Source organism: Sebastes fasciatus, chromosome 13, assembly GCF_043250625.1.
Source record: "Sebastes fasciatus isolate fSebFas1 chromosome 13, fSebFas1.pri, whole genome shotgun sequence".
Lineage (NCBI taxonomy): Eukaryota > Metazoa > Chordata > Actinopteri > Perciformes > Sebastidae > Sebastes > Sebastes fasciatus.
This window is the reverse complement of record NC_133807.1, coordinates 6417691-6438873: the sequence shown is the minus strand read 5'-3', so window position 1 is coordinate 6438873 and position 21183 is coordinate 6417691. Positions and strand designations below refer to the sequence as shown.

Sequence of the window (21183 nt, the reverse complement as noted above, 5' to 3'; positions counted from 1 at the left end):
AGCAACAAGAGGAGATGTCCACAGGGAAAACACCCCCTTCACATACACACTTTTTTCGCATAATCTATAATCAATAACATTAAATGCATCCAATAATTTATTCTCATGGGGGAAGGGCGTCAGTAAAATATTATTTTTCCGATTCAGCAAAGAGACGTGTGTTCTAACAGGCTCAGCGTTTTCAGCCCCTGAGTCTAACTAACATGTTCAAGACACAATCCTTTTTTTTTTCCAGCTTAATGTATTCAAGTCTGAAAATGTACCCTGTAGTCACATAGTGCAAAGGCCAGAGCTGCATGGGGTGAGACACAGAACAACACTTTACAACGTTCACAAATAAAACAATGTTAAAGGTTTTAAAAGTGGAAGAAAAATAGCTACAACCACATAAGACATAAGTGTGTGTTTTGCCATCAGAGGCTCCCTGTATTCCTGATCATAAGGCTCATTTTAGTTAGGCTGGGCTCAGACTGGTACGTGGGTTTAAGGATGGACCACAGCTTGTCATATTTTACAGAATTAATGAAAGGTTTTGTGTGTTGAATTGTCATGTTGTCAACACAGTAGCATATCCCCGAGTTCCTTTCCACTGACATCGATCATGAAGGCTTTCAGTGGAGTTAAAGTGTCCCATAATGATCTAAATGGGCTTTGTTTTTACAAAAACTGTTGCAAAAATACAAAAAAAATGTACAGTATTTACTTTTTAATCAGCAGAAATGATCCACCTTAAATAACCCAATACCAGTGAAACCCTGTAAATCAGACATCGCATAAAGATGGCAAAGTGCATCCCATCATCATCATCATCATCATCATCATCATCATCATCATCATCATCATCATCATCCTGTACACCAGACACAGTGTCCATCTATTATCTTATGGTTATTAGTAGCTCCCCAATTAAGGAGACAATCTCAAAAATAATGCGTGTGTCCATCTAAACTTCAGGATTCTCAAAAAGTTTTTGTCCAATTCAGCAAATATTTTAACACTATCTTCATCAGTGAAAGACTAGTAGTTTGAGAACATGGTCCCTGAAGACTTTGACTCTAAAAGTGGCATGGGTTTTTGATTATCCCAGAGCTAAGAAGTGTGATCCATTATGCTGTCAGGAAGTCACTTCACCAAAGGTCCAGTAAGGCAGCGGTTACAAACCTTTTTGTCTTTCGTCCCCTTAAAAGCAAAGTTTACCTCAAAGTTAAAGGTGCAGAATTTAAAATTCAGAGCATATCTGTGATGGAGGGATTGCCTCCACGGGGCTCTCAACATGGCGACGGCTAGCAGCTTATGGTGCTAACAGCACAAACAGTGCAAACAATGGCACTAGTGCTACCAGGCAGACACCCTTTAGCAACAGTACGAACCGGGCTTTCAACTTACTCCAATGTAAACACACCCATGGCGTTAATAGACGGTTAGAGCATAGCGTGAGACTCCGTTCACGGCGGGAGGGAGGGAGCGGAGGTGGGCGGGTCAAACAAACACAAGACTTTCAACCAGAAGACCGCTGTTCATGTACCGTGTGGAACTAAAAGTAACTTATTTTGTCACGTCAGTTGTTAGTCACATGACTCGTTAGTCCCGGTAGTCATATGAGTCGCTAGTCAGTGAAGTTAATGTCAACCATGACCGTTTCTTAACCCTACCTAAGTAGTTGTGTTGCCTAAACCTAACTTCCTGTGGAAACATAAGTTAATTTTGAAAAGACACTATACATGTAACGACCGTATATTGACACGCCGTCCCCGGTCCGCCTAAAAGTAACGCTAGAGGGGAACCCCGTGCGTCGGTCTCTGATGTCGAGGGGCGCTGACCAAGTGGCGGTATTTGACGTAATGTGAATGTGTTGCTAGCCTTTATCTTTAAACAGCAAATAGTTGTTTGCTGCTATATTAATGCTCAGAATTTTGGAATTTAGCACCTTTAACCACAGCAAAGGTTATGGCCTTACCAGGGACATTTATTGTGATCAGTTTAACCAGTGAGTCTGTTTACCTTCTCAGTTTGTTTCTTGTTAAAGGTTTTTAGAGGCCTCAAGAGGAAAAACATCAGTACTTTAATAAAGGAAGCCGGGAATCAATGAAAATTTTTTTTTGTGTAATTTGTTTTTTTTCTTCCGTATCCCTTTAATTATGACCCTCCAGACTTGTTTGGGCCAAATGTGGTGGAGGGTATATGCGGGTACATGGAGTATACCCACCTCTTTTTCTGGCATTATACCCATCTATCAGCCAAAAAGCCACTGGAATATATAGGAGCGTATACCCACTTTGTCCTTGGTAACCTACCCTTCTCTACCTAGTAGTACACCCACTTTATCAACGACCACTACCACTGGTTCCATGCAACAATGTGGTGGTTTTGGTTTGGTTTGGAAGAACCTGCAGAGTTTGACTGGACAATGTCCCAGATAAGCGGTGGGTGGTGTATCTGAGTTTTTTTTTCCATTATTGTTATTTCTACAACTTTCTACTCCAGTTGAGGCATTTTGCATCGCCAGTCATCGTCCAAATGCCTCACAGTATAAAGTAGATCCCCTTTGTTAGACATTACATCAGTGCAGCTCTTGTAGTCAAAATATCAACTATGGGCAAACTGTGTATCCAGCTGTAGTGCTTTTTGACGTCGTAATAAGTCACTGGAGTTCATTGATTTGAAGGAATCATTTTTTTTCCACTATAAAAAAACTAACCAAGCAGCAAATAAACCAGAACAGAACAGTTTTTTCTGGATCTCCATCTCCATGTAAAACTCCTTGAATGCAAAAGTCCAGGTGCTGGGTGGGTTTCAAAGGGAATTCTGGGACATGTAGGCAGTCAGTAACCAAAGCAGAAGTAGATGAGGCTGACTAGTGCATCAGCTGTTTCCTGAGCCAGTTCTGCAGAACCAGTCACGTCGCTCGCGCGCTGACTACGTCTCCGAGCTCGGGGACGCGCCCGGAGACGTGGAGGCGGAGGAGTGATAGGTGTCCTCCATCAGGTCTTTGCTGAAGCCCCCGTCGGTACCGTCGGTACCGGAGGAGGAGGAGGAAGAAGAGGAGGAAGGGCGAGCCGTAGCGGAGGCGCCCTCCCGCTCGCGCTTCTTCTGCTTCATGCGCCGGTTCTGGAACCAGATCTTCACCTGCGTCTCGTTGAGCTCGAGCGTGGCGGCGATCTCCACGCGCCGCGCCCGCGTCAGGTACTTGCTGAAGTGGAACTCTTTCTCGAGCTCCGTGAGCTGCCGCGTGCTGAAGTTGGTGCGCATGGCGTTGTTGTGCGCTCCCGCGAGGCCGAAGTCGGACACTTTGACTGTGTGGAGGAGAGAGGAGAGAGAGAGAGGCGGTTATTAGGAACTTTTTTTTATTGATATTATTAATACATGTTATGTATGAATGATAATATAAAGAACACAAAGTATATATTAAATATGTCCTTGTTTGGAAGCTGTTGTATTATTATTATGCCCTTCACGTTCATTCAGGAGACAGTTCAGGCCTAAAGCCCCTTTTCTTTTTTTCGTATCCTATTTGTTGTGTGACTTGATGTTCATGTCTTTATTTATGAATATTTATTTTTGTAAATATGTATTTATTTATTTAGTGCTAATCGGGCTATTTAAATACAGACTATCATCATGCGTAATGTGTTTAATTATCTGTATTGAGGTTATCTCCAAACCAACTCATCACGATGGTAAAAGTCCAGATTTTAGAACAAAATAAGTTTAATACCACAGGTTCGACAAGAGGGGAAAACAAAGGAGGGGTGAGGGAAAGGGCTCGTGAACAGACGGATGGAGGGATGGAGAAGCAGGGTTGGGGGGGTAATGGAGGGGGGTTAAAAGATAACAGAGCAGGACAGACTTCCTAGGGTGAAGTAACCCGTCTGGTATATCCATTAAGAGAGAAACAGAGAGAGAGAGAGAGAGAGAGAGAGAGAGAGAGAGAGAGAGAGAGAGAGAGAGAGAGAGAACCGTATCAGACGTCGGGGGGCCATAGTGGACCCAGACCAGACCTGCTATCTGTCCTGAGATAGGACTACCATGACCTGAAAAAGTCCTGAAAACACATAAACACCGTTTTTATATTTTACCATTTATTTTAACGACAAAATGTGACAAGTCAAGTTTACCTCGCAATGAGACAATTATACGTTTTTTTTATCCGATGTTCCATATGTGGAACAGCAAATATTAAAAAAGTTAAACACAATGAAAATATCTATTTTTTCAAAATGAAAAAATCTCAACAGCCAATTGGCGTCTATAAAATTAATTGTATTTATTTATTGTAGGGCAAATGTATGTTTTTAATGATAATGGAAATAAAGCGGTCATTATTAGTGAAAGGGCCACGTCAAAAAATGTTTTAATGTGGTTGAAAGATTTGTGAAATTAAATCATAATTATCATAATCATAATAAAACAGTACCTTTTTATATACAGTGTATATGGGACCTGTCTTCATGTTTCATATTTCAAACATGTATTATTTTTTTCTTAGCTGGTTTACAGTGAAACGAATTGAGACTTGAGTGAAAAGAAGGAAAGAACAGACGGAAAATAACATTTACATTAGAAAAGCCTGACATCTGTGTTTACAGAGGAATTACAAACTGAGGCCTGGAGAAAAAAAAAACATTTTAGGCTAATGTTAATTTCGTTATTTTCAGAGGGAGCGAATCTCTTACGATTTACTAAAATCAAGGCCCAACTGTTTTAAAGCCCGCTCCTCTAAGATTTCTTTTTCACATTGTATTGCTGACTTTGTTCATATTTTGTTTCACTTTTGTTTTGCTTTTTGCACCGTGTTGTATCTTGCTTTTTGTCTTTTACCGATGCTTCTTGTTTTTTGCACTATCCCTTTTGCTGCTGCACACTGCACATTTCCCCACTGTGGGACTAGTAAAGGAATATCTTATCTTATCTTACTATAGACCACTTTTTTTTTCCCTTTCTTTCCTCATCTCAACTGTTCATAAACCATTTTTGAAACGAGCCTCTTTTAGGTCCCATGACCTGACAGCCACTATGATAAATGCAAAAGAGGCCACTGGCCCGTGTCTTCAGTGGAAACCTCACAAATCATTATTGAATATCTCAACATCTGACCCATTGGACCCAGAACAAATCCCCAATTTCCTCACCTGTTTTCGGCGGGTTCCTCTTCACCTTCATCCAGTCGAAGGTCTGGCCCTGCCCGGCCTGCTGGCCTTCCTCCTCTCCCCTCTCCCGGTCCTGGGAGATAGCTCCCGGTAGCTCTCCGTAACCTCCCCCGGGTGGAAGCCCCAAGAAGCCCGCTGCGTCCAGACCCCCGCCGAGCTGCTGCACGTACTGCTGCCCGGCCAGAGCGCCCTGAGGCCCGCAGTAGGCCCCGGCCAGGGCCCCGTAGCTGGGCCCGACGGTGGGGGCCGAGCTGGGGAAGCTTGATTGATGATAGTAGGTGGAGGCCACAGACTCCTCCATGAAATACTGCGGGTGAATGGTGTTGGGAGGGCCATAATCCGAGTTTGTGGCGCACGCCTGACCCGCGTAGGCCCCGGTGCTGCCGCCGCTATTCCCGGTATTATAAGGAGACAGTGTTCCGCTTTGTAAGCTTTGGGTTTGGTGAAGTTGGTGATGATGGTAGCCGTTGTGCTGATGCTGTTGTTGCTCATGAGGATGATGATGAGGAGGAGGATGCTGCTGTGGATGCTGGGTGGCCCCTCCGGTACCTCCAGAGGCCCCGTACTGCCGCACCGTTTCCCCGGTGTAACTCGCTCCACCGGCGCTGCTGCTGTCACTTCTCGGCCCGTTAACGGGAGCTGGAGAGCCGGTTGTGGGCCCAGGATGGAAGGAGCTGGAGGTCACCGGGAAGCCCTGATGCTGAGGATCCAGCGGATGATGGTGCAGATGATGAGGATGGTGGTGGTGGTGGTGGTGGTGGTGTTGGGGGTGGTATCCAGATTTAGGCGCAGAATAAGCGCCTGTCACCGGTCGGTTGTTACAAATGGAGTATTCCACAAACGAGTTCATGTTGTCCATTCAGACCAGTAGGCACGGCGGTGGGGCTGAATGAACGGAGTGTGGAATGATCAGCAGGAAACAAAAAAGAGCCCACAGATGATGTTGACTCCAATGAGTTAGAATAAACATCAAAAATCGAAAAGTTCCATTAAAAACTTGTTTTTTTTTCCAAGAGTAAATTGGATGGTTTGAAATCCCTCTGCTGAACGAACATAAATCTCAAGAAAAAAAAAAAAAAACTCCAAAAGAAAAGAAAATATTTGGAGAAAAAAAAATGCGTAAAATGTGAAAGGTTCAACAAAAATATGATGAAATAAAACCAGCAGGAACTTCCAATGTGGAGGAAAGAAAGTGGTGATCTGCACGTCCCCAAACCAGAAACACACATGAATAATGCGCTCTGCTGTGCTGTGTGTGTGTGTGTGTGTGTGTGTGTATGTGTGTGCGTAAACGGAAGGCCTTACTGTCAACAGCTCAACTCGACCTGTGTTGTCCAAAAGCTCACTGGTGACAGCGCAAAACCCTGCGAGAAGACCGAGAAGAGCCGAGTCACCTCTTCACCTCCACACAGGTCACACTCCGTCCTCCATTCTCTTCTTTTTCTCTCTATTTCTCTGCTTTCCACCTCTTTTTCCGTGATTCTCTTTCTCTCCCCTCTCTCTCTCTCTTTTCCGTGTCACTTCTTTTCTTACCTCTGCTGCGCGTCACGTGGCTCCTCGTCACACGTCGCCTATGGTGACCGAAGGGACAGAAGTTTGTCAGCCGGTCACAGGACCGGGGAAACCACTGTGTGTGTGTGTGTGTGTGTGTGTGTGTGTGTGTGTGTGTGTGTGTGTAGGGGAGGGGAGGGGCACCTTTCGGTTTAGGAGTGGAGTTTTTTTGCGCGCGCGCTTGCATTGACGCACGCGCCTCATCCATCACTCGCCGTGACATTAGCACGACAAAGAGACTTCAATCAAACCGGCCCATCAATCTGATATCAGCACGGATCTGTCAGAGCAAAGAGAGAGGCAGAGAAGAAAAGAGGAGCTGTGAGCCGGCCTGCTGCCTCCAGACCTCCTCTCTGCCAAATACTAACACTGAAACAACCTGCACTGCACATGGGTCTAATAGTACTACTACTACAACTATTGTAACACACTGCTGCTACATGGTTCTAATAGTAACTACTGTAACACACTGCTGCTACATGGTTCTAATAGTAACTTTTGTAACACACTGCTGTTACATGGTTCTAATAGTAACTACTGTAACACACTGCTGCTACATGGTTCTACTAGTAACTAACACACTGCTGCTACATGGTTCTACTAGTAACTACTGTAACACACTGCTGCTACATGGTTCTAATAGTAACTAACACACTGCTGCTACATGGTTCTACTAGTAACTAACACACTGCTGCTACATGGTTCTACTAGTAACTACTGTAACACACTGCTGCTACATGGTTCTAATAGTAACTACATGGTTCTAACACTGCTGTTACATGGTTCTAATAGTAACTAACACACTGCTGCTACATGGTTCTACTAGTAACTAACACACTGCTGCTACATGGTTCTACTAGTAACTACTGTAACACACTGCTGCTACATGGTTCTAATAGTAACTAACACACTGCTGCTACATGGTTCTACTAGTAACTACTGTAACACACTGCTGCTACATGGTTCTACTAGTAACTACTGTAACACACTGCTGCTACATGGTTCTAATAGTAACTACTGTAACACACTGCTGCTACATGGTTCTAATAGTAACTGTAACACACTGCTGCTACATGGTTCTACTAGTAACTATTGTAACACACTGCTGTTACATGGTTCTAATAGTAACTACTGTAACACACTGCTGCTACATGGTTCTAATAGTAACTACTGTAACACACTGCTGCTACATGGTTCTAATAGTAACTGTAACACACTGCTGCTACATGGTTCTACTAGTAACTACTGTAACACACTGCTGCTACATGGTTCTAATAGTAACTATTGTAACACACTGCTGCTACATGGTTCTAATAGTAACTGTAACACACTGCTGCTACATGGTTCTACTAACTACTGTAACACACTGCTGTTACATGGTTCTAATAGTAACTGTAACACACTGCTGCTACATGGTTCTAATAGTAACTACATGGTTCTAACACTGCTGCTACATGGTTCTAATAGTAACTACTGTAACACTCTGCTGCTACATGGTTCTAATAGTAACTGTAACACACTGCTGCTACATGGTTCTAATAGTAACTGTAACACACTGCTGCTACATGGTTCTAATAGTAACTTCTGTAACACACTGATACATGGTTCTAATAGTAACTATTGTATCAATAAAGCCTACTACTACTGCTGCTACAGGTCATAAAGCGTATCCACCAAACATTACACACATTACTATAGAGTGAATCTGTTTGTGTCAGTTAACCCTCATGTTGTGTTCAGGGTCCCGAAGGTCCTCTTTAACAGCTTAAAAATATAGGCTACCTAACATTGTTTCATCAGCGTGCTGCATTGGGACTTATCCTCATTGAAGAGATGTATTTACAACCCTTCAGTAAATGTCACATTACTTCTGTTTGGGCTCGCAGAGACCCAAGCTGTGGTTAAATATAGGCTACAGTGGATGTTCATAAATGTGATTGGTGTTGACAGTAGATTTCACACAGCACTACTCCTCCCGAAACCCAACAGGATTTATGTTATTGGAGTTTTATAAGAGTGTGTTCATAAGAGCTCTAGCAGGAAGGGGGGGTCTACCTCTCTGGGGTTCTAATGGACCCAAACATAAGTAGCTAACACCACTCTGTAGGATAACTTACTGTGCATTTCTTCGTCTGTGAACGACCTTTTTCTTAATGTATAGCTCATATAGCATATAAAACATGAAATATATCCTTATTTAGTGTATTAATTATGCTTTATGGTCATTTATGAATTCGTCATCATCATCAGATAATGAAGTCCAGTTTGTGCCAAAGGGAAGTGTTACCACCTCAATCATTTATATATTGGATTACTTTGATGTCATCTTCAAAAGTTTGGCTAAAGTAATTGCTGGGATGTGGATAGGAAACAATATGCTCTCTAGCACTACACATGAAAATATAGTATATTGAGTGTGGATTATAGATAAACCTTTCTGAATTTATAAGATCTGGGGTCTTTACTGGGACTGCACTGAGAGGGCCCAAAGAAGGATTTCTGGTCTGAGGGATCTAGTCTGGAAAGAAAGGATCTGGATCTGTAGAAACACTGCACCTATGGTGTATTTAATTGGCAGAACTATTGAACCTACTGCATATGTGTTACATTTTACCTTGTAACTGTGAGCGTTATTCAATGAATGGATGATACAAAATATTACAAGGTTTAAACAAGCAAACATTTTGTTCAATTACTGAAACCTCTTTATTTGGAGGTAAAAATTAAAGTAATAATAATAGACAATTGGGTAACAATTTCACCTTCATTTTCTCTTTCCAATAAGTTTGGCTGAGACGTGTGATCATCTGACTACTTGTGTTTCACAGATCTCAGCAAATGCTGAGTACAATGTTACCGTGACCGATAGAAACGATGGCCAAACCTACAAAAATAAAACCCAAGTTGTAATAAACTGGAATTATTCTTTTTGAAGGACATTTTCATTATACTCTGTGCGTACACATTTGGTTTCACACTTGGATCTCAGCCAGGCCTAACTAAACCCCACTTCAAATACAAGATCAACAATGTGAAAGGAGAACCGCAAGGGTGTGTTTAGTGACCACAGTTGTAATCAAATCAGTGTGTTTTGGAGATTCTAGCCCGGGCACATGGTAGCATTAAAAACAGGAAATACAAGCGTGTTCAAACCAACACTGATGATTTATTAACCTGGACTGTAAATCCGCTGTGAACATCTTGTTGCTACAGTGAGTGTAATACCGCACTGAGTGCCAGCTGCTCGGCTCTGACATTTAAATCCGTCAGTGAGGCTGATTGACTGACTCTATGACCTCCACTGTAACACCAAGCACTGACGGACCGGAGCTTCATCTTTCCTCTCTGTTTAAAGACGCCTTTCTGTTTGTGCTCCTTCCGGCCCCGGTTCACTAACACTGATCGTCACTTTTAAAGATTATTGATTAGACTATATATCTCCTCTCTGCACGTTTTCCTTACAGGACGCCGGAAATCTTTTAATGGATCAAAAGGTTGCTATCGACCACAGAGAACCGATCACGGAGACTTTTGGGAATCAGTTTACTTTTCAACAATTGGATTGGGAGGCCATAGATTTCTGATGGCTGGATGTGCATGTGCGCGTGCACGTGTGTGTGTTTGCTAATTGAATGAATGAGCTGATCTGTTATAGAAATGAGGTTAAGGCAGACAGGAGGCCTTCTGGTCGGCCAAACCCTGCCGGTCCAGCATGGACAGGAAGCAGGGATAGCCTTGACGACAGCACAATGCTCTTTCTTTGAATGTGTGTGTGTGAGTAGAACAATGACCCCCAACAGTGTACATGATGAAGACTTAGGGTTTGTGATTAATTGTATTCTTTGGAAGCATTTTATCTGTTGTCCTTGAATTGTTCCAGTATTAGGACATAAAAAACTCTTACCCTTTTTAGGGCAAATCTTTCCACAATTCCAGAATTACGGTTTTAGCGCCGTACGAGCAGCAGCCAGCAACAGTTGCTCTCTTGACTTTGGCATTGTATATATTATATTTCATATTTGGACTCTTCATATTTGCACTTTTCCCACTTTACATCGCAACTGCAGCACAGCACAGCACTTACCCTCAGGATAAATACAATGTAATCTTATCTTAATCTCTTCATGTCTATATCAAATATTTGCTCATGGAGTATCTGTTTCACAGTTTGCACACCTTCTCGTTACCGATTATCCCTCCCCCATTATCCAATGAACCTCTCATCCATTTCTCCCCTCCAGAGCCTCTGTGAAGGGCTTGACAGCAGACGCACCGCCGTCCCGCCGCCAGGACGAAATCAGGACGAGCGGCGTGGGCGTGCGACAAGGAGGGAGGTTAATGATCAGTGAGGGGCTGAAAGGAGAGAGAGAGAGAGGGAGAGAGAGCGAGTGGGCAGGAAGTCTGCAGGAACAGACCAGGACAAGACGGAGATTAAATGACACCCACACGGCTGTCTGGGTGGTGAAGAGACTACAGGAGAGAGGTCAAAAGGTCAGACCTCCAATGTGTGTACATTTTTTTTTTAATTCATGTAGTGATGAAGTTATATTTTATTTATTATAATAATAATATTATAATACATTACCTGGATAATTTCATCTGATCACAGGTCTTTGCGTTTAAACCTGTTTTTAATAAGCGTTCCATTATCTCAACTTTGTCTGCATTGAGATTGATCCTGAATATGCAAATTAAGTAGGTGGAGCTGGTGGTCAATAAACGTGGTAGCCTACTTTCCAGGTCAAGTGAAGCAATGCTGTTGTATGGGATCTCTACTTAAGAGCTGCAACCAACACTTTTTTTTTCATTACCAATTAACCTGTCATATAGTTTTCTCAATTAATCGATTAATCATTCAGTCAAAAACACGTCAGTAAATCGCAATCCCCGAAAGTCCAAGGTAAAATCTTCAACGTTTGGTTTCCCCCAACTAACAGACCAAAAGCAAAGATGTAGTTGAGTTTACTAAATGAGAAGCTGGAACCAGGGAATGGACTCACTTGCACAGGAAGGGCTCCACTGTAGCTTTTTGATGGGTAGATCTGATGGGGAATCAGGTGACCTTCCAAAATGTTGCGCAGATTTTTCTCTTAAGAAAGAAGCTAAACTGTACAGATTGTGTTTCTACCTGGCGGAGGTCTGGACAGGTAAGAATTGTCCAAAACTGTTTGGAACTTTCTTTAAAGAAGGGAAAAGTAAAGATTAGTCTTTGTGTGATTGTTCAGTGCTGCCTGCAGTGACTCCTCAGTGTTGTCAAATAAGGACTACAATCATGTCTACCCATAATACCCCAGCTAGAGCACTGAATCAGCCAATAGGAGGCCTCCAGAAGTGACGTGTCAGCGTATCTGCATCACAGCTTCGTGCACGCTGACACATCATGATTAAACCTATACCCACTTTTCACTGTGTTCAGTGCCTGCATGCTTCACTTTATCTCCATCAGGCGTAAACCTGGAGAGAGATTATGTGCACAGCCGTGTGTGCATTTGTCTGTCTGTCCACAGCTGATCTCGCATACTGCTGGCCCCATCAGTCTAATTATTTTTTTGCTCATTTATGACTATTACTATGATATTCTCAAAGCTAAACTAACTCTGTCTTCTGCACCACTAGCTCACTTGTTCGATCACACTTGCCACCACTCTCTCTCTTTCTTGCTTCACCCCTCACTTCCCGCGTACACACACTCTACACACTGACTGCTATTCTCAAAATGACCTACGCTACTCTTACACGCAACAGCTCTATTTTGATTGGCACAGTGGAAAAGTTTAACTTGGTTGCACTCTGCAACGTCACTGCTAGATGCCACAAAATTCTACTCCCTGCACCTTAACGTATATATTTGATGCTAATACTTAAGTACTTTTACTGAAGTAAAACGCAGGGCTTTTATAACAGAGTGTTTCTACACTGTGGTTTTGTTACATCTTTAAGTAAAAGATCAGACTCCACCACTGGTGTATTGTTACAGCCCTTATATGTTTCACCAACTCATCATCATACAATTCTAAAATACAGAAAGTATGCAGCCGCTGCCTCTGCAGATCTCTGAAATCATTTGGGAGCTGAGATCAAGTCTAACACTGATTACAGGATACGGACAGCAAGGGACCAACAGACTTAGCCTATACAGTACGTTCTTTTAAAACAGCTATATTATATTATACCTATGTTATATTATGCCATGAGAGGGAGCCAAACAATGTGTGGAACTTTCATTAGGAAAAGAAAAACTAAAAAAAAAAAAATTATTCTAGACTTCCACTGTGCAAATGTATGAAAAGAGGAGAACTATAATAGTTACAGACATTTTACTTGATATACAGTCGATTTCAGGAAGCGCTTCAATGGTCTGTTGCTCTAACAGTATGCTGCATCCTGGTTATGAAGATGCTTCCTATGTTGTTGCTAGTGAGGACCATGTAGTCAGCCTCGGCTAGCGACTCTCTGCCTTTGGAGCGGTTCTAAAGAGTTTCAGTACTGATGTATTGTGTATGTGCAGCCCATAAACTCAAACTTCTGTTCTTGTTTGCCACTACACAGTGAAGAAAGACAACTGACGAATGTTACCAACTGGCTGACGTGTCAGATTTATCCAGAAGTGTTCAACTTCAGTTAAGAGCTACAGGTCGTCTAGTGAAGTGCTGCTGTTTTTCAGTACTTTTCTGGCTTCTTGACAGACTGACCTTCAATACCTCCTGTGGGGTCATGACCTCACGGCGGGCTCAGCCTGGTTTCTGTCTCAGGTCAGGAGTGGAATTTGAGAATCTGCTCAGCCCTGTAAACCTCTAACTATCTGTTAGTGTTTCTGACCTTTGGTCTGCGTAGTTGGGATGTCCGTCCAGGATGTATCGCAGTCCCGGTTCAGGGTTCATCGAGAACTATATGATTGAAAAGCTGAGAAATAATAGTGCGCAGTACATCGCTTCAGAGAAACGCAGCAATCTGATTGGACAAATCTGGTTTCCTGTCCTTCTGTTCAGTCTGTCTGTCTGTCTCCTCTAACAGTCCCATCAGACAGGTCAAATGACTCCAGAACCAGGAAGTTATGCGCCAGGATTCCTGGAAAAGAGTGGGGATGTGCATGTGTGTGCGTGTGTTTGTGTGTGTGTGTGTGATATGAGGGGCTTTCTGAAAATCATGAAAGATGATATGGGAGAGAGAGTCACGACTGAGTGGAAGAAAGAGAATTGTGCATCCAGACTGCTGACGTTGTTGCATTAGCTGTGAAACCTGAACCACTGATGCAGACACATAACAGCATTTATTAACCGTTATTAATAACATTTACTCACACACACACACACACACACACACACACATACACACATATCTCAGCTGATGGAGAAAGAGAAAAAAAGAAAAAGCAGAGCAGACTGAACTTTCTTTTTTCATTTTTCCTTTATGATGTTTTGACAGCATCATTTCAAATTGAATAAATCTGATGATTAAATTAAACTGCATGCAGCCATTGTGGTCGGCCATATTGCTGCATACTTTTTTCCCAGTTTTGAGGAGTTGGTATGTGATGACACATCTCAGTCTCACAGCAGTTTCGTGAAATAGTCACGAAATTGAATGTGTTTATTTGTGTACATAGACACGAGTTTCAAATCTTTTTTTCGTGATGGTCAGCACAAAATCAATTCATATGTAATCCACGTAGTTGTGAACCGTAAGTATAAAGAGCGGCAAACACCACGTAGGAAAGAGTTCATGGTGGGTGGGTGGGACAAAAAACACCAGACTTTGTTACGTACATAACTTCCGTACTAAAGTTACAGCACTTCCGGAGTTATTTTAACCCAAACTGCAGACTTTTCCTAAAGCTAACTGAGTCGTTTGTTGCCTAAACCTAACCAAGTCGATCAATTCCTAAACCTAAAAAGTGGTTTTATTTTGAAAAGAGTGGAGCGGAAATTGACACGTGTGTCACGTGTTGCTGGACATCGGTAGGAAAAAGCAGGAAAAGTAACTTGTTAAAAGTCGTATCTATGTACACAAATCAAATAGATTACATTTCGGGACTGTTTCACGAACTGCGATGAGACTGTGTTGGATGACAAGCATGCGGACGAGTAGATCCTCCAGATGGTTCTCTTTGTTTTGAGTTTCATTTCATTCAGCTTAATTATTTATCCCCTCGCAAGTATTTTCATGACATACGATCATTACATATTCTATTTTATTTTATTTTGTAGCTTTTCAATTGGTTCTATCAGTTATGATGATGTTTTTTGTAATTACCAAAATAGTTCCTGAAATAGCAGGAGAGCCAACGCGGAGGGCTTTAGCAAAAAAGTTTAAACCTGGAGCGCAATGCAACATCATCTGGCAAGTTGGCCGTTCCAATATGCGCAAGTGCACATTCCTGGTAGATTTCATCACTGTATTTCTACTGGGAGCTGCAAAATCCTGTCCCTGAGTATTATAAACTGCTGTGCAGTGTTATGACATTCGATACGTCTTTAAATGCAGTAATCTGTTACTCCAACTGGACTTCCTGGAGCAGATTACATTGTCTGACTGGTACCTGAAGCAACAGGCCTCCACCAATGCAGCCCTCGCATTGTTTTAACACAGGGCTGCTTTCGGTCTGAACTCCGACTAAAGGTCTAGACATTGTCCGGAGTTTTCCTTTAACACATGTGGCGTACAACAGGAGATTGTCCGTGTCACATGCGTACTCACCTACTGGAAATGCTCTGTTCGGTTTAGGCGAGGGGTGGCGCCTGGGTAGAGCGTGCAGGAGGCAGGACATGTTGCGGATTACGTCAAGGTCACATAGCCAGTTTGTAATTTGGTAATAAACTCTTTGAATCATCTTGACGAAATGACCCGTCTTCTTCACCCTCAGATGTTTATATTCTTCCCCCACTTCTGAATTCTCCAGACAATGTTCGGACATGACACAGGCTTTGTACTAGGGAGCTGGCAGGGTAACATCCGGTAAAACTGATTCGGACACTTGTGTTTTTTCATACATCTCCCGCTCCTAGGTAAGTTCAGGGTCGCAGTTTTGTTGCAGCTGTTTTAGGAAGTGCTGCATTCACTTTTCAACATCCATATCCTACCCATAAGCCCTTGTGTTTTGAGTTTATTTTTCTTTCTTGTAGACAATGGCATTATCTCTGGGCATTGGTCCTTATACAATGGTTTGTATGAAAAGTTATTCCTCAGTTTTTTATGCATTCTCCTGAGAATGTCCACAACACATGTCATTTTCCGCATGTTACATGCATACGGTGTTTTCAAAATAAACATCCAGCTTCCCAGGAAATTGGTTAGGTTTAAGCAACAAAATTGCTTAGGTTTAGGAAAAGACCATGGTTTGGGTTAAAGTAACTACAGAAGTGACGCTACTTAAGTAAGGACATTACAAAACAAATAAGTCAACGTTGACTTCTGGTTTCACGCGGGACACAAACAGCGGTCTCCACCCCGACCTCCTAACTACACAGAGTTTACCGCTCTTTATATTTCCTAGTTCTCAATTACGTGGATTAATAACACATTGATTTCATGGGTTATATACGAATTGCAATGCATTACTTTTCGGAGGTGTAGCTACTTCCTGCACACTTCTCCTAATACCCCCTTCAGAGTGAGAGCAGTATTCAGACCTACATGTATCCCACAGTGCATCATCTTCTGTGCACCACCAGTCCAGCTGTTGGCAGTGAAGCACCTATAATCCGTTTTTAGGACTGATCATAATCACACAACTACAGATGGTTATCACTTAATATCAAAAATGTATTCTTGATGGAGCTGATAAGAATGATATTGCATATCTGAATATGTTCTTCCCCTAAATATTTTATCACAAATCATTTAAAATAATGCAACGTTACGTCTCCTTTATGTACAGTAGACCTATGTGCTACATTTAGCTTTGTATGTATTGCTCCTCTCAGCTCCTGGATGTGTGTTTGGTTTTCATTATCATCTGATTGTAACTGTGATGATGGCTGACTCTACTTCTTTGTTTATTATGGGGAAAATTGAACATAACCGACAGCAGTTCGTGAAATAGTCCCAAAATGTAATGTATTGATTCGCGTACATAGACACGAATTTCACATTTTTTGATGGTCCACACAAAATCAACTCCTATGTAATCCACGTAAATCTGAACCATGAAGTATAAAGAGCGACAAAGGGAGGAGGTCGGGGTGGATGGGTCAAAAAGCATAGGACTTTCACCCTGGTGGCCACTGTTCTTGTCTTGTCTTGAAATCAAAAGTCAAAGTAGATTTATTTGTCATTTAACTTCCCTACTTAAGTTAAAGCACTTTCAGAGTTATTTTAACCCAAACCACCATCTTTTCCTAAACCTAAACCTAACTAAGCAGTTTTGTTGCCTAAGCCTAATCAAGTCGATCTATTCCTAAACCTAACTGGGTAGTTTTATTTTGAAAACACTGGAGCTGAAATTGAAACGTGCGTCACGTGTTGCTCGACATTCATAGGAAAACGCTCAAAACGTCACGAAAAAAATGGGAAATTTGAGTTGTCTACATACATGAAATGTAGTACATTTCACAAACTACCGTGAGACTATATGTTGAATCTTAAATAAGCCATGTCTTTGTATTCATTACTGTGGCCAAGCATGTCCTAGTGAGCTCTGATGAATCTGCATACACGTGCCGTCTCAACAGGCATTTGGACACTGTAGCAGTTACAAAAAATATGTCACACAAGTATAGGGCATTTGGCTCCCTTGAAAGTGTGAGTATTGGGATAGACCTTTTGTACTTCTAAAGAGATTTCTATTGGTTTAAATGCAGTTAAAGTTTCCTTGAAGGCAGCATCTAGTGGCCATTACAGTAGAAGTATCGCAGATCATGACACTCCAGCGTTGGCATCATCATGCAACTGCTGGAGGAATAATTATCAAACATAAAATGTTCAAGCAGAGGTCAAAAGTCGGAGGTCACAGCAACTATGTAATATTCCTGTGTACACACAACGATGACATGAGGGAACGGTCGAGAGCAGAGGAGAGGAATCAGAGCTCGAGGGGATTTTCCTGCTGGCTCGCTGCTATCAGCCGTCAGATAAGACGCTGTCAGCTCGGGCCGCTCTTATCTACACAACACATTTACACCCAGGCTACGGCAGAGGAGAAGGGCCACGTAGGACAACAACTGTCTCTAGCTAATTAAAGCCCTTTATGTTTATACATGGAACTGAATGAATTTCATGTTATTAAATGAGAAATATTGCGAGAACAGGAGTTTGGTGTTCAGTGTTTCTGTGAGGCAGAGGAAAAGTGTCCAAGAACTTAAAGTCTGGTATAAGTTTTCTTCTTCAAACACGTTTTTGTTATCTTTGATGATATTCTCTTTACATCCCAATAGAAATCAATAAATCAGCCATATTTGTTGTTTATGTTCGTACTGATAATTTTGGGGGAGTGTCTTTGGAGGGAGACCTGAAGGGACGGACTGTCAGTATGGCCGATCTTTCTTGCTAGATTTAGGGAGTTTTGGAGCTAGTGTTGCTAGCTACTTTCACTGGAAAAGAGTTGGCAACACTGGGCTTTGTTTTTCGGTTGCGTACTCTTGTTAGTTTCTTAAGATTACCGACCCTAGCTTCAACTATTGAACAGATATATCTTCTTCCTCTGTGCCAAAGAGCTCCAGTGCTATCTAACAACTATTAAAACACATCAATGAGCCACACTGTTGCACTGGGCGATATGTTCCTTCATTACCATGAACACACACTATAGTGGTGCAATGGTTAAACAAGACCATGGTTCATTTTGTATTTAGTTTTTGGGGGTTTCGGTTCGGGTTTGTTTTGCACATTAGGGAGAGGAAAAACATAACCATTTCTAATGTGTTTGAACTCCAAAACATATAAATAGATAGACTGATTGATTGATAGTAATGAATGATATTTCTTTATTTTATATTTATATTATAAATTTATACTTGCCTCTTCTATGTCTCTGGCACCTCATCAAATAATTAGCAGGCCTGTATTTAATAGTGGTGCACCGGCTCAACAAGCCCACGGTCATTGAATGGTTCGATTTTGCATCCCTAACACACACACACACTGTAGTTTATTTTGACTCAATCCCACATCCACTGTCCTGATGCCACTAATACTCACGAGAGCACCAAATGTGGATTAATCCACCGCTAAAAATAGTCCCCAACAAATGCACTATTTCCTTCTGCTTGAGTAAAGTTTGATAAAAAAAAGAAAAGAAACTAGAGGGACCAGCTGAAATTGCTGTGCCTTTTTTTTAAAAACAGAACAAAACATGAAAGTATATCTTCTTGACTCATGTTTCAAGACTTACATCTTCAGTAGAAACCAATGGGCTTAGGTCTGAAAGCCACCGGCAGGCTGGGGAGGTCAGAAAGTATTGAGAGATGGACTAACACATTGTTGGTTTTAGATTAAGAAATAAATCACTCAGGAAACAGATACCTCATTCAATAACTTACCATTTCACATGGAAATACTTTACTTGTTGAGGATGACACCTTTATGTTATACAACAAATTCCTAGAAGCAATGATTTCCAGCTTCTTTTATCAAAGAAAAACATTCCTGAAACTCATCTTAAGGATCCCTTTCTAAAGGCTTTATAATGATAGAATAATTTCTAAAACATACGTTAAAAACTTTTTTTTAAATATGAGATTTGGGAAAATTACATTGGGAAAATGTAATGACTGTAGTTTTTTCCATTCATTTCAACACATGTAGAGTTTTCTTGGAGCTGACATCCAGTGGTGAGTATGAAGATCTGCAGCTAAGGACATGCTAGCTTCAAGTCTTAGGGCTTTTATGAATTTATGATGGATATTTTTTTTTTAAATTCAAGAATAATGAAACTAATTATTAGCTACAGCACTTGACATGGTGCGGCTTGATCCTTCCAATAACTGGAGCACTATGTGGCACAAACACTGGACAATTCACCGACCTCTGAACTCTTGAGGGACATAAACATGAAGTCACATGACTGATGTAACTCATATTGATTGGACAGTTTTAGTGTTGTCAGTATAATAAGCCTAAATAAACATGGCTGCTGGTTAGCGATCTGAGCTAACCCTAGCCACCAGGAAGAGCACTGGGCTTTAAAGCCAATTTTACGTAGTGGTCAAACGGTGGAAGTACAAATTCTGGGTCTGTCACGTGATGCCATTGGACCCATAAATACTTTTTTTCCCATAGACCTACATTGAGAAAGAGACGCCTGTGACCGAATCCAGAGTTATTTCACTTCCTCGGTTCATGTGAATGAGCTGGAGGCAGGGTTAAAGGAAACACCTGCTCTATGGGTCCAAAGGATGCGGAAGATCGCCAAAAGAAAAAAGTCAAGCTTCTTTTTGCTTCCTGCACCCCTGAGCAACTTTTATAGGAATGAACGAGGGCCCCGCCTCCAACGCTGTATCCTGTCCTCTACATACATCCATGAGTTGACCACTCAGCAGTCCATTTACTTGCTGTTAATTGGTGCAGTTGGATTGACTGACAATTGTCTGTGTTGGTCCCTTGGTAAATACCAGTAAATCCTGTGGAATGGCTCTTTATTGACCCATTAGAGAGAGGGAGAGAGACTGCAGGGGGAGATGCACCAACACACATACACAAATACAGAGTGATTAGTGTTTGGTGTGTATCCTCCAAGGCTCCTACCTGACAACTCAATATACAGTTGGGTGTGTGTGTGTTTATATGTGTGCGTACAACCATCTCTCACACACCTAAGCTGTGAATTGATGGGGCCCTCAGAGGCTGAAGCATTGATCATCTGCCGCTGACTCCCCTAAAGAACGGATGGCAACTTAGCTTAGTGGATGCTAATAAACACACCATTCACACACATAGAATAAACAGAGAGGTATGGAAATGATATGGCCTCTCTGTGCATATGTATATGTGACAGACACACACACAGCATGTACAAATGTGAACCCTGGTTGACTGTTATTTCAGCCATGACCCTGCCCTGATCTCCTATATCCTCTCTTTAAACCTGATCCCTCTCACACTGGGCGGCCATTTTGGCTCAGATTAAAGGGGCAGGAGTTGGGTGGAGGCACCTCAACAAATTGTTCAGGTCCCAAAACAACTGAAACAAGTTACACTTGTAGATAATAAAGCATAATATAAGATAATGTGATGCTGTACAGTACGCTTCAGACTCTCAACCATCAGCATTACAGGCTGAGGTCAAAGGTCAGGGCCTTGGAAAAATGTAATTTGATGTCAGATATCTTGTAGCTGCTCCAAGGACATACTGTTACCATATTGGCTGAACATAAGATGATAACTCTCCTTTATCAACATCTGTTTTTGATCCAACACTTTCAGACTAGTCCTGCTGGAAACGTTCCCTTATGATAGTAACAGAGTTCTCATCTTTGAAGCCTTCTGTAAGTGAAACAAGAAATACTTCCATTAAAGCAGAATGTAAATCCCACAATGGTGTAGCTTGTCT

At 41.9% G+C, this 21183-nt stretch overlaps 1 protein-coding gene across 1 annotated transcript; it reads right to left on the bottom strand.

Moving 5' to 3' along the window:
* Positions 1–2452: 2452 nt before the first annotated feature.
* Positions 2453–6143, bottom strand: hoxb1a (homeobox B1a). Its single transcript, XM_074657452.1, has 2 exons — positions 5130–6143; positions 2453–3293 (listed from the first exon to the last, which is right to left on the bottom strand). The coding sequence occupies exons 1-2, from the start codon at positions 6004–6006 to the stop codon at positions 2917–2919; spliced, it is 1254 nt and encodes a 417-aa protein (XP_074513553.1). The 5' UTR covers positions 6007–6143; the 3' UTR covers positions 2453–2916.
* Positions 6144–21183: the final 15040 nt, after the last annotated feature.

Bases quoted from the DNA above. Each gene is read 5' to 3' on its own strand.
- hoxb1a (XM_074657452.1), bottom strand. From the start codon at position 6,006: ATGGACAACATGAACTCGTTTGTGGAATACTCCATTTGTAACAACCGA. The intron at 3,294-5,129 runs GTGAGGAAATTG...TCCTCCACACAG, and splicing joins GAGGAACCCGCCGAAAACAG to TCAAAGTGTCCGACTTCGGC.